General features: G+C 41.5%; 1 protein-coding gene across 1 annotated transcript in view; it reads right to left on the bottom strand.

Moving 5' to 3' along the window:
• Positions 1-572: 572 nt before the first annotated feature.
• LOC118770961 (receptor-type tyrosine-protein phosphatase mu-like) overlaps positions 573-14,836 on the bottom strand; it is a 205,013-nt gene continuing 190,749 nt past the window's right edge. The window contains exons 30-35 of the mRNA XM_036518755.1: positions 13,961-14,134; positions 12,316-12,447; positions 10,713-10,838; positions 9,724-9,887; positions 2,165-2,300; positions 573-1,226 (exon numbers count right to left, since the gene is read on the bottom strand). Of these exons, the coding sequence (XP_036374648.1) occupies positions 1,173-1,226; positions 2,165-2,300; positions 9,724-9,887; positions 10,713-10,838; positions 12,316-12,447; positions 13,961-14,134 (786 nt within the window). The 3' untranslated portion in view covers positions 573-1,172. The remainder of the gene's footprint in view (positions 1,227-2,164; positions 2,301-9,723; positions 9,888-10,712; positions 10,839-12,315; positions 12,448-13,960; positions 14,135-14,836) is intronic.

The following is a 14,836-nucleotide window of genomic DNA, read 5'->3' as shown; positions in this document are numbered from 1 at the left end:
GAGCAAATCACAGGAGCCCGACAAATCGCAGGGTGCCTGAGAGTGGCAAGGAACAACCCCTGCTGATCTGCCAATCCCTATCCCCAGCGGGACAGAGCCAATTCATTCTGTTGTTGCGGGCTCCAGGTCATTGTCTGCTGATGACATGGCTGGGATTGAACCCTGGATGATCAGCTTGCACTCAAGGCAAGGCTTAACCACTTAACTACTTGAGGGCCCCAATACTCTATAATACACCAATGGGATTGCTTAACCTGCTGCAATAAAAAACTGAATGTATCAATCGTTATGGAAGATCACATGCTTATCAGATCATATGTTCAAAACAGCTTTCCGTGAGGGGAAAAAGAACAAATGCAAGTACCACATTGGCAGAGATACATGTATTTTTAAATTGGAGTTATTATTCCATATAAGAGAGAGCCTAACAATATCTTCTTGTCAATAAAATTAATTAAAAAAAAAAACACGATTGTCACTCACTGTGCTTCACAAAAAGTACTCTCAATGAATAAATAATTTTCAACATAAAATATTTACAATATAAACAAATCATAACAAAAAATGGCATGTAACAAAAGCTTTGGACTCTTTGACTGGACATGTCGTAAGCTCTTATGTAGACCACACTGACGTTTTTGTCTCCGATGCGATGATGACTGGAAATAACAGCACAACACTTAGCATCTGAAGTCTTGAAAACTGAAAATGGCGGTTTGCTTCAGCTACGTCATGCAGCTTTGTGTTAACGAATGTAATCACGAAATAATAAAAAAAATAACATACACACATTACGCTACACTGCATTCCCCACAATAGAATGGAAATTACGCTCACTGTCCAATGAGGATAAAGGCAACAACCAAAGGTCACGGGCGAGAAGGGAGTTTAAAAAAAAAACAGTAAAAGCAGGTCATGTGACTCCGCACTCCCCTGGGTGTCCAGCTAGCAGGGATGGATGGAGCTCTGATGAGATAAAAACACAGGCAAACACTTGTCTGGTCAATTCTTTCTGTACATAGAGATTGGGGAAACACGGGTCACGTCAGATGGGCATTGCCAATGTCCGTTTGCCCGTGGGAGCAGTGCCCCTCGTGTCCTTGACCCGCATCCGAAGCTTGAATCTCTCTCCAAGTATAGCTCAGGAGAAGAGGTTGGAGCTTCAAGGCAAGTTACCCAGAATTCAAGTACTCCAGTGCGACTTCATAGCAAAACTTGTACTGATCCTGGAGGGAAAAAAACAAGAAAAACAGTCCAATTAATGGTAGATGTTACATTACTCATCTGCCTGTCTGCCTATTACATTAAATTACTGACTTAACCCTCTGATGTGTACCTGAGAGATAATACATTTTCCCAGTCACTAATTATGTTAAACACTGTTTTAAGATTTGACAGAGATGCAGTTTTGGCTAATAAAATACAAGGCTAGTAAAATGTTTACTTGTGAGATCACTACAATTCAAAACACTATAAAAGACTTCCCATTGAACCACATCTCTTAACAGTTTATGATCCCTACTCATTATCTCCTGGGCTTAAAGCAGGTGGGCAGAGGTGCATACAAAAATTAATGATTCTAATGATTCTAATATTTTCAAAAAATGTAAAAATGGCTTTAATGTACAGCAACAAATGTACCTTAATATTATTTAACGCTAACATTCTGTCTGTCATGAGTAAAAAAAAGTTGTTCTAAAGACTAAGAGCAAACAGACGTTGAGTTACTGTAATCTTATCTAAAAAAAATTATCCCATGAACCTCTCTGATGACAGTCTTGGCAGAATCAGCAAGGAGCAGTTTTAAGGAAATGTGAGCATTTCATGTCAGCAGTGTGTGTATTTCACATGGGAGGCCCTTCCAGCTGACCGGGAAATGACTGCATAAGGACAAAAAACCACCCACTCATCCTTTTTAGACTGATTTGACTGTGATCTGTGTCTTTGAGCGATACATTTATCTACGTGTTTCTTCTGCCTGTTTCTTACATGATGTTATAACCTCTCCATTTGCTTCAATTAATATTTCCCCCTGCTCTCCTAAAAAATACCCCATTACACTTGCAGACATGGATCACTCATCGTTAAAGGCAAAGCGCTTTGTGGTTAGAATGAACCGGGCCCTCAGAGAGAAGGCAGACTGAAAGAGAGGGGGGGGCCCCACCAGCAGATCCACCATGTTGGGTTTGTTGTTCCTCAGCGTTTTGACGGCGTGGAAGGCGTCCACCGACCGCTGGTGTCGCAGCATCTCACACACGATGCTGATGGCACAGAACGTCCCGCTGCGCCCGCCTCCATTCCTGCCAACCAGCCAGAGACAGAGTTCAGAGTTCAGAGGTCAAAGGTGGGAGACAGTGACAGCTGAAACAGTGTAGACATTTCTCCAGTTCCGGGACGAGAGGATTCAAGATGGCGGAGCGAGTGGCAATACTTTTGCAGGCTCCGGTTAAAAGCTTGCTGTTTAGTCCTGAAACTTTTCATGCAATAACCCAATATTGTAGAATCAGACAGCAAAGACAACAAAGGACAGTGATTGAATATACCAGATTACTCAAAGATTTTTGGTTTAATTGAGACCAAGCGCCTGCTAGCATGACAGACCACGACTACAACTTGACAGCTCTCCGCAAATCGTGTGATGATGGTGATATTGATGAAATTGTAGTGGATGGAGAGACCTATAAGGAACACAGAATAAATTTGACCCACACGCTAATAAAAAGCCCAAACTGTAAAAAAATGAGAGCGCAAAGAGACAAAAAAAAGGAGGATGAAAGTACCAGCGTTGCGATTCTCCACGCAGTGCAAATTCTAACCCCAAAGGTGGATGAACAGACTGAACTTTAAAATTTTTTCATAAACATATTGCGTCCAACACAACAGCAGTAAAAGAAAACAAGGAGGAGATTGAGGTCCTCCAGAAAAAATAGGCGACCTTCCGAAAGAAAACAACTCGCTAAGAAATTCATGCGCGGAGCAAGGCCGCTACAAAAGAAGATGGAATTTGAGGTTCATCTTGCAGAAAAAGAAGACACAAGAGAAATTGTCATTGGGATACTCACAAGAGTTGACCAAGTGATGCTCTACGGCCACTTTAGGATGTTTAATGTAGCAATATTTGTTGTTGTTGTGTTTAAATGTTATGTTTTTGTTATATATGTCTGTTATCTATGTGAAACGTTTGATGCCATGGGATGCAAGACAAATTTCAGAACAATCTGACAATAAAGTGATATCTTATCTTATCTTATCTTATACTGTCCACCGCCTGGGAAGAAAGGGCAACGCTGCTACCTCAAACAACACACCGAGGTCAACCATAATCCAATTCGGGGTGACAACTGTTCGGGATGACGTCTGGAAGAGACCAAGAGATGTGACGGTGTGCAGCAAGCTGCACATCCGTTTCAGAGAAGATTTCTCCAAAGAAGACTGGGAGGCTCGTTCCAAACTGTGGTCGTTGGTTCAGGAAGCCAGGAGAAAAAGGAAAGAGAGTGTTCCTGAAGGAAGGATAGGCTTCGATAGGATCGATAACCAAAGAGCAGACCCTGAATAAACAAGTATTCTTAGGGTTCTTTTGTTCTAAACAGCACAATGATGACAATGATCACAATGATGTGATCAATATCTTAGATTTTTATTTAAAGGTTTAGAGGGTGATTGCACTAAACATGTATGACAAGGACTAAGTTACTCATTCCTGTGCATCGTAAAATTCTGCGCATTCCTTAAAGGTCAATTAATAATGTAATGTTGTGTATATCTTTAAATACTAGGGGGTTGAAAAATAATGTGAAACGTAAGGCAACTTTTCTTTTTTGTAAGGAGCAAAGGGCTAATTGTGTTTTCTTGCAAGAGACTCATTCATTTGAGGCGGACACGAAATTCTGGAAACTGCAATGGGGGGGACTCTATTTTCTTCAGTCACGGAACATCGTATTTGGCTGGGGTAATGAACAGGTTCCCTGGTTATGTAATTAACCACAAAAGTGATACAAATGGTCATTGGCTAATGGTGGTGTCAGAAATTAATGGGGTAAACTATATTTTATTATGTGTATATGGGTATAACCAAAAAACTCAGAAGATTTTTTTTTTCTCATCCTTGAGTAAGTTAGAGGAATGGAAAGTGTTCTACACAACTGACAAAATCATAATTGGAGGTATTTCCATTTGGTTCCTGATCTCTGGTTGGACCGTCTTCAATCCAAAGGTCAGTGTCATAACTATAATGAAACTATAGTTGAATTGGTCACAAAAGCAAGTTTGACTGATTATTGGAGAATGAAAAATCCCTTTACTATTCAATATACCTGGTTTAATGCATCTAATAATGGCCAGTGCTCAAGGATTGACTACTGGTTAATTTCAAACAATTTAATCAATGATGTTCCTAAGTGTGAAATCTCAGCATCACCTCTAACTGATCATTGTGTAATTTCGTTGTCCATTTTGTTGTGTAGATATGTGCCTACCTTTACTCCTATCTGGAAGCTCAATAATAACCTTTTGGTGATTTGATATAGATTTTTCCACAGAAGTCAAACATCTGATTGAGGAAATTGTTGAACTGGAAATGTCAGCTTTGAGTAAATGGGAGTGGTTCAAATTTAGTTAGTTGGTTCAAAGTTAGACAGGTTGCAATCAAGACAAGTAAATATTCTTCTAAACTTCAAAACCAGAAACAGTGGGACATTACTAGTGAGATCAACAATTTATGTAATAAAGCTGAATTATCAATGGATGAACATGTCAAATTAAACAATCTTCAATCCCAATTAGACATTATGTATTTGGAGAAAGCAAAGGGAGCATTTACACACTCTAGAGCTCGTTGGATTGAGGGAGAGGGAAAATAATTCTTATTTCTTTAGTTTGGAAAAACAAAGACAAACAAAAAAGAAAATTCAAAAGTTGCTTATTAATGGTGTTACTATTGAAAATCATGACCAAGTAAATGAGGAAATAAGAGTTTTTTATAGCAACGTGTATAAATCCAACGTTTCTGAGGACAATTGTCTTTTGTTATTAGATAAAATTAGGGAGTTTAATAAGATGATGGATGATGAATTCAAGCAACATATGGAGGATAAGCTTAGAATTGAAGAGTTAGGGCTATTCTGCAAATGACTAATGGGAAGTCACCAGGACTTGACGGTCTAACTGTGGGGTTTTACAATTTTTTTTGGGATATCAGGGAGCTGCTTTACAATGCTTCTTAGAGTGTATTTCAGCAAGAAATCTTTCTTCCACTATGAAGCAAGGTCTTATCACCCTAATCCCAAAACCCAATAAGGATACACTCTCATTGGACAATTGGAGACCGATAACTATGTTATGTAATGATTATAAACTATTGGCACATGTCTATGCATACCAATTAAATGAGGGGCTACCGCAAATAGTCAATGAATGTCACTCGGTCTTTATAAAGGGAAGAAGTATACATAATCATATCAGGCTGATATTTGTAATGCTAGATTATAGAGATTTGATCTATACCGATGGTTTTGTGCTATTTCTATATTTTTATAAGACGTTTGGTACCATTGAACATTCTTTTGTATTGGAAGCGCTACACTTCTTGGGTTTTGTAGAAAATTTGTGTAACGTAATTAAGATGTTTTACACTGACATATATAGTTCCGTATCCCTGAATCCTGGAATGACCCCTAGGTTCAAGGTGCTACGTGGTATTCGGCAAGGGTGCCCAATCTCTCCGAAATTATTTATTTTGACCACCCAATTACTAGCAATGCTTATTAGTAACAACCCTGAAGTACAAGGTATTACAATTTTCGACAAGGAATTTAAAATTAGTCCATTTGCAGATGACACAGCCATTTTCCTAAGAAATAAATCCATGATAGATAAAGCCCTTAATACAATTTCGTTAGTCTCCAAAGCATCAGGGTTATCCCTTAACATTAAAAAATGTGAATTAGTTCCCATTCATACATGCACACATTCCACTATTGATTCAATTAGAGTTGAACCCGAAGTGAAATATTTAGAAATAATGATGTCTAAAAATGTTATCAGAAGAGAAGACATTAATATTCCTTACCACTTAACAGTTATGAAGAAATCTCTTAGTCATTGGCTAACCAGGGAGTTATTTTATCTAAAGCAGAAGGTATCTCCAAATTAATCTATCCATGTCACTCCCTGTATGTCTCTTCCAATAATATTAAAAAAAGCCAACTCAGTTATTTTCCAATTTTTATGGAAAAATAAAACCCATTATATTAAAAGATAAAAGCTAGTCAAAGAGGGTGGTATCAAAGCTTTAGAATTCAAATCTTTGATTGGAACTCTTAAGATTAAAAGGTTAAAAGCATATTTGTCACAGCCGAATTCTATGTGGTTTCATATACCAAGGTCCTTGTTTAGGAAAATGGGAGGGCTTGAGTTTCTTTTAAAACGTGATTTTGAGGTGAACACGGTCCCTATTAAGATGTCAAATTTCCACAGACAAATTTTTCAGTTTTGGAAAATGATATTTACTCATAATCTTTCTCCTCATGGATCAACCTTATGGAACAATAGAGTGATTACAATCAATAGGAAATCAATTTTTAGGAGGGATTGGTATGAGAAAGACATTTTGTTTGTAAATGATTTATTGGATGGCAATGGTAACCTTTTGGACTATATATATATTTGGACTATATGTCCTATATGTAGATTTTTAGATCGAATCGATGAAATTGTTTCTCCTCCTTGGTGATTCTTTCTTGTTTGTTTTTCCTTGCCTAGTGATTGAGATACAGCTGTTCATTTATGTATTTCTGTGTATATCTGTGTAAATATTCATGTAAATCCCCCATTTTTTTGTTTTTTTTCTTATTGTTTTTTTATGACATATGTGTTGTACTATATTGTAGTTATGTGTTCTCTTAAAGTGCTTGTATGTTTCTTGTTGTGTGTTCAATTAAATAATAATAATTTTAAAAATTCTCCAATTCCAATTATAATAACAAAGAATGATACACTTCATACCTTAATCTCCAATCCCCTTCATATAATAAAAATGATTTAATGTAAGCCAATTTCAGTTCAAATCTAAGGCAGTTAAAATGGTTAAATGTGCATTAAACAAACTCTGCCACGTTGGATGCAATCAGGTCTGAGGGGAACAAGCTGCAGATGGCTGATTCTTGGCATACTTGTTCATCTTGCAGAACAATACGAAACAGGCTCAGCACAATAAGCAGTTTAAAAGTACGTTTTCAGCCTCCCTGGTCTCACGCTCACGGGCGTCACCAGGTGTGCAGCCTGTAACGCAGCTCTCTGCTCCTGCGCGGAGGTTATCCTCTGCCATCGGTATGCCTGTGCAGGAGGCGCGCACTCCCGTGAGAAGCACGCACTCCACTTCAAAGGCCCATCACGCAATGCAGGAGCGGAGTCTTTTTCTTCGGGAGGCCGAGTGCCACACGACACCAGTCTGGGCGCTCTCCCAAGCGCGCCTGAAGCGATGTCTGTTTCTCCTTCACTCTAATTTAGGGCTTGGAAGGAGACCACTCGACGGAGCCAGTTTACTTTCCCTCAGAACGCCACGCACGCCACTTCAAGAAGAGGCGGTGAAGTAAAACGCACAACCCCGGCCAACCTGCCGAATCTATCCACCGCCAAAGCGGTTTCAGAATCCTCACCCACCACATAATAATTAATGTAGCGTCCTGATCAAGGAACTAAAGATCAAAATAAAGATGAGAACATAATTATACAGTGAGTAACAGCAGCAAGCTGAGGGAAAGGCCAACAGATACATCTTTACAATAATCATGTTTTCATTTGTTCCCAACTGAAGACTATCCAATAGGCATACGGTCCAAATCAGATATAGATATCTTAAACGATATGTACAAATAAATCAGAATGAAGGGTATTTCCTCAGTAACAGTCAATTATTCAAATAATAGCTATTGTTCCAAATAACTGTTTTAAGTTTCTTTTTTCAATGTACAATTATAGTATTTGCCCATTTGTAGTCACCTCAATTGATCAGGAGTGCACAATCACAAAGGTCTGCTTTGCAAAACCGTTAGTGTTGTGCGCAAATTTGTCCAATAGATGGTGCTGCTGTACTTCTTAGCCCATTTTGGAGACTTGTGACAATCAATCTGCCTTCAAGTGGAGCCCAGCAATAGGTTGCAGCTAATGAGTGAAAACAGAGAATGGCTGCATTTTAAATGAAGTAATTAGTGGCTATTGTGGTGAGCGAAATACATCAGTGAGCAGTGTTTTTTTTTTTACGGACACAATTAATACAAACTGTCAGCTCAGATTTAGAGACAGGGTTCCATTTATAGTGCAGCTGGACAAGCTGAATAAAAGGATGGCTGAGCAGAGAGAAATGGTCTTTCACCATCTTCACTGGCAGGGGGTGCTGTTGCCTGCTTGAGGACTTCCTCTGCTAACATCTACCCTCAACTCCTGTATGAGACTTTTGTTTTGGTTAGCGATGTGACAACATGACTTGTTTGGACAAGGATGTATTAAGCTCTGTGAAACATTTGCCTTTCGTCCGGAGCCTAATAAACATTACTTTCAGTGATGAGATCTCTTCCCGTTTACTTAGGGCAATGCTTTGTGCGGGCAGAGCTGACAGACTTAGTGGAAGGCCTCTTGTTTTGGCGGAGTTGCGCATTATTGGCCGTCCCTTTGCGGTCGCTGAGATAGACTAGCCTCAGATGGCCATCCTGTCCTCTCCCTCACACACTCCCTTACGTGATCATGGCCAATGTCATCCGCCATAGCCCACTAGTTAATGTTCTTTACTGTTTGGGTTGTCCCATGTACCCCACCCCCGATTCCTGAAAGACCTGAGTCCATTCCTTCCAGGCAGTTATTCCTGCCACAAGGCCCTGTTTATGTACACGCATTTGTCAGATTAAATGAAACAGTTAAATCTGAGGCTAAGTATCTCAAAGTCCTTCGCATTTTATAAATAGACTAAACACGCTGCTCACAGTCAGATAAGATTGCTAGCAGCACAGAGATGTTCTCAGGCTTTCACTATACAGAAGGACGGGAGTTTTCTGAAAACTAAATCTGGCAAAATCTGGGAGTGTTTCTGGTGTCCTATCCATGCAAAACCCAGAAGTTCATGACTTGGCCTGGCCTGCTGTACATTTCAGCTGAAGGGAGCTATGAGAGCCGGAGCAAAAGCCTCTTTGATAAAGGTGACATCATTACAACAGCAGTCAGAGCAGCAGTGGTCTGACAAGCGATGATGGGCCCATAACTAATGATGGTCAACAATCTGGATTAGTGATATCAGCAGTGAGAGTAAGAAACATCTGTGATCAGGGCTAGTGGGTACCAAAGACCAGGCCTACCGATATCAACAGTCATCACTACCAATATCAGCGGTCAGGTTTACTGAATGATAGTGGTCAGAGTTAATAATATTAATTATTATTAATTAAATGTGAGAACAGTCAGGGTAACTGATATAAAAGGTAGAGTTAGTGACTCAGCAGTCAGTGATACCAGGGTTAGTGATATCAGCGTTCAGGCTAAGTGACATCTGAAGCTGGGGTTAGTGAGATCAGTGGCCAGCGTTAGTGATATCAGCAGTCAGGGTTAGTGATATCAAAGGTTGTGTTAGTGATATCAACAGTCAGGATTAGTGATATTAGAGGCAGTGCTTGTAATATTAGTGGATAGCGTTCGTGATAGAGGCGGGGTTAGGGCTGTTTCTGATGTTACACTCACAGGCAGTGCACAACAGTGCGGCCCTCCCCTCCATCGTACTCCTCCTGCCACTTCTCCACCTGCCGAATGAGCTTGAGGAAGGAGCGCTTGGACACGGGCGTGTCCCGGTACATGGGCCAGCCCAGGAACTGGAACTGCTGGACCATGCGGTATCCATCCTGCGGCTGCACATGACACATGGTACATCACATTACAGTACATCACATTATGGTTTGCATCTGCAAGTTTATTACACATGATACGTTACATTGTGAATCTATGCATTCATTACACATGGCACATCATTTTGCATTATGTATTTACGCCTTCTTTAACCAAATTAGATCAAATTACATTACTTATCTACGCATTCATTACTTACAGCACATCACATTAAGTTATGTATCTATGGGTTTTTTAAACTAAGTTACATTGCTTATATTTGGAATATTCTTCCATTCATACAGCCGGGCATGTAGTGAGACACTGTAAGTTAAGTACTAAGCTGAAATGTGCAACAGCCCAGATTCAAACTCGCAACCCATTGTTCAGTTTCCATATAACTACTCCGCGCTGCCCCCATGAGGATGATAGTGAAAGGGTGTTACTGGCTCATAAATCGTGATTGAAAATAACATGGGACTTAGACAACCCCGGTGGAAATTCTGACTGTAAAAAAATGCCCACAGCAAGTGTTGACATATTTTTGCAAATCACTGCAGGGCAGCGGTTACACTGAGGAGCTTAGCTGAACCAAGAATAGTAAACAGGAGACAAAACACACCCTAACCCTTCAATGGCAGCCATGTCTGAGGATAATAGGCTTATAGGGTCCCAACTTATCAAATGTCTGTCATAAGGCTATGACCGGCCACTGTCACTGTGTAAATTCTCTAATTGGCTCAGCTGGGCATCGAACCCATTAACCCCCTGGGTCCAGGCCATGAGCTCTACCCCAAGCCCCCCTGCTGTGGTGAGGTGAGAGACACACAGCGAGATTCGTGTCTTACCCGCGCCGCGTTGTAGATGCGGAATATCCTGCTGATGATGTCTTCCTCCAGGTCGGCCGACACAAACTCCACTTGGATGGGCCCGTGGCGGTGCACCCCGTTCTCAGGCCAGTACTGGGGGCACAGCTGAAACACAGAGACACATAAAGCCAAGTCTTTCTCATTGCAATCAAGGTTGCACAAATGACCAAACCTGGTAAAATATGTTTCCACTGCTGGAGTCTGCATCAGGGGAACTTGGATGCTGAGTGAGTGCAGCGGAAGGCCATGTTCCTTTACCAGCAGATTTTATTCCCAGTACCTGGAAATTTATGGATGCTTTCAGTTGGGCATTGAAGGACAACGGTCCCTGAACAAACTGTATAAGCATCTTATTTGTTCACAGTTAGTGCATCCAGAAATATGTGAAATTCATTAGCCTGCCTTTAGGGCATTACAGTCAGTGTACTTACTCTCGCCAAACATTCTCCACGTGAGAATTCTTCATTTGATGTATGCATACCCTCCCAGAAACACTTCCTTTTTTTGTTTTACAGGATCAAAAGAACCCTGTGGAATGCTTGATATTATATATATATATATATATATATATATATATATATATATATATATATATATATATATATATATATATATATTTATATATATATATATATAAAATTATATTTTTTTTAGCTCAGTGATTTATTGACTGAGTTCAGCCTGGGAAAGCAAGCTCTCGGGAGTCTCCGTTTGTTTGCGGTAAGAGGGTGAAAATCTGGCTCTTTCTGTCTTTATGAGCTCCGTGTATGATAGTGACAGCTAGTCAGAGCTGGGGCCAGGCCTGCCATGCCCTCGTGCGCGATCGCACGCCCCCTGGGACGCTTTCGGCAGGGCCGCACAAACCAAGCGGGCCGCGAACCCGCGACGTGCCAGGTGGGGCCGGCACACCGCCTCCGCCCGGATTTCTGGCTACAGTCAGAATATGGGATGAAAGGAGCAGTCACGCAAGCAGCGGTGCTCGGGCGAAGAGCGGCCCCGAACTCGCCTTTGATCCCTGACAGGTTCGACAGGGCCGCGGGCCTTTCCCTCCACAGCCGTTTGCAGACAGGCACACCATACCCTTCACCGGGCTCTCGCGCATACTCCACGGCACCTTCCTCCCAAAGTCTGCTTCACACAAGGGCCTTGCAACCACGTCTGCTGACAGTGGACCTCTTCAACTTAACTGCAACGTGCCTTATCATTTTCTGTTCACTAAAGTCATTCCTTAAGGAAAAATTATATTGTGCTTAAACTTATTGTTGCCCTTCAAAAGACTCTACAGTTTCCTTTACTGGAGTCAGTGTTAGCTCTTTTTATTGGAGTCTCTTTGATATAGGGTCCATTACTAGCTTTTATTTTATATAGCATCCTTTAGTGGAATCTATTTCTTATTGGATCCTTTATAAGGGTCTCTTTTATATAGTGTTTTACTGAGTCTATTTCAGATAGTGTCCTTTACTGGTGTCTGTTTCTTATCCTGCCAGCAGTAGCTTGGCCGATGGTATACCTGCTGTCCCAGCAGTGCTTTAATGGAGTCTAGTGTCCTGTAATGTAGTCTGTCCCATACAGTCAGGCTTACCTGGGCTGGATCCACGTCGTTCAGCATCACTATCGAAGTGCAGTGGTAGTCCAGTACCAGCCTCCAGAAGTCTTTGACTGTGTTTGGCAGTGGATGCTGGGTAACAATGAACGCAGACGGCTGTTTGTAGCTCTGGAGAACGACAGTGAGAAGGGGACAGTGAAAAGGTATATGGGGAAGAACTGCTCACCTCTCAGCACAGAAAGGGTAGACAAGTCAATCAAACAAAATCACTTCTATTTGTTTCACACCTGTGAAAATGACTTGGTTCAACATTTTAGCATTATTAAGTTACATGATTCCACTTTTAAACACCATCTACAAATATTCCTTTGGATAAAACACATCCATGACAATATGTAAAATCCCTACTACCAGCCCTTAAATTTAACAAACAACATGGTACAAATGAAAAAAAAAGGACAACTAATACATTTTGGACCTATTAATACTCTGTGTGGTCTCGGCTTAGTTTTGATTTTTCATATTAAAGGACACAGGAAACAGTAACAGAAAGTGCCATTTAACCACACACAGCTACAATTGTGTGTTAGGAAGTCGGCAAGGTGGAATTGGATCTCTTTGGTTTGCTGGAATTAAGGACACAGTGCTGAGGATGTCTGACAGGCTGCCATCCTCAGTCTACCCCACAGACAGAGCAGTCAGCACATCACTTCCTGCCTCAGATCTTCACAGAAAACTCAGTGCGGCGCACTTAATTAAGGGAGAGAGCGTGCGGTACGTCAGACTGCGAATCAGAAATTCAAGGCGAGGGTTCTCATTTCCCAGTTTTAGTATAATGTGACGATGTGACACTTAAATTAATTGGGGTGGGATTTTTTTTTCTAATTGGAGATTTATTCACTTCAAATGGGGCTTCTGACGCATAGCGGGGCCAGGATCAGAACCTCAGTGTGGGGTTGAGGAAATATTCAGGAGCAGCATTAGAGTAGCTGTGCAGGTTATCAGGGGTTTGGCTGGTACTAATTAGCATTAGCTCCTTCCACTGAAAGCTGGTGTAAGCATAATTGACTAATTAGTGTTAGCTTGTTTCACTAAAAGCGGGTGCATGCATGCCTGTAGGCCCTCTTTCTCATTGGACTGACTTTGGTCCTGATTCAGTGTAACCACAATGTGCACTGCCATTAACTGTGAAGAATCATCAGTTCTATATTAGCATCCCGTTTTTTAATCCATAATGTTTGGGCTAGGGGTGGGGCATATTAGAGTCACGGTTAGGGTTTGAGGTTAGGGTTAGGGTTAAGGTTAGGTAGAGTTAGGGTTAGAGGTTAGGGTTAGGGTTAGTGTAAGTTTTAGGGTTAGGGTTATAGGGTACTGTTTGTGTTAGGGTTAGTGTTAGGGTTAGGGTTTGAGGTTAGGATTAGGGTTAGCGTTAGTGTTAGGGTTAGGGTTAAGGGTTAGTGTTTAGGTGAAGGCCTGCATGTGAGAGTCAGAGGAGAGAGGGCACATACATCCATGAGTGTGATGTTGACGTAGTTGCTGGTTAGGGTTAGGGGTTAGGGGTTTGGGTTAGAGTGTGCGATCTCGAGGAGAGAGGGGATATGTATCCATTAGTGCAGCATTGATGTAGTTGCTTTTTGGGCTAGGGTTAGGGTGTGAGATTTGGAGGAGAGAGGGCACATACGTCCATTAGCGCGGCATTGATGTAGTTGCTGCTCTCCCCGTCGATGGTGATGAGGAAGGGCAGGCAGCGGTCAGGGGGCAGAACGTCCATGCAGCGGTTCTTCTCGTGGTTCCGAGGGAGCAGGGCGATGCTGCAGTCCTCCACCCGCAGCGTGGGGGTAACCATGTTCAGCGTCTAGGGAGAGGGGCACCCCATGCAACCATTACACCCCCAATATCTCTCCTCATTACAAACACAGGCATGTTCAGTATTTGGGGAGAGGATCACCCCAGTAATCATTACACCCCCAATATCTCCGCACATTACAAACACCGGCATGTTCAACATTATCTGGAGAGAGGAGCAGCTGTACCATTATACTCCAAATGGCTCTCCTCATCACAAACACAGACCAACCTCTCACCTGGCCTTTAGAACCATACAGGGCAGACATGGGGCGACAGTGGCCTCCAGACTTCGAGAAAGACACTGAACCCCAAACTGCTCACAGTGGCCAGTTGGTACCTTGTATGGCAGTCTCTGCCACTGGTAGGTAGATGTGAGGCATATAACTGTAAAGCGCTTTGAGTTCTCAAATGAGTAGAAAAGCGCTATATAAATGCAGTCCATTTACCATTTACACAGCTACCTAATGCAGGCTATTCAGAGAGGAAGTTGGGATAGTTGAGGTAAGGGCAGATTTACTGATACTTTACATTATTATTTCCACAACATGCAGTTCAAAGCAATGAGCAGAGAGTGGTGTTTCGTGAACAGAAGGATGTTTTACCATGCTTTAGCAGTGACTTACTAAATTGAACCAATCACAGTGTTCTACCACACACATATTTTGATTTAAAAGAACATATGTAGGTAAGAGTACACACAATGGTGGTA

Source organism: Megalops cyprinoides, chromosome 24 (assembly GCF_013368585.1).
Source record: "Megalops cyprinoides isolate fMegCyp1 chromosome 24, fMegCyp1.pri, whole genome shotgun sequence".
NCBI lineage: Eukaryota > Metazoa > Chordata > Actinopteri > Elopiformes > Megalopidae > Megalops > Megalops cyprinoides.
This window is presented reverse-complemented; position numbering and strand designations above follow the sequence as displayed.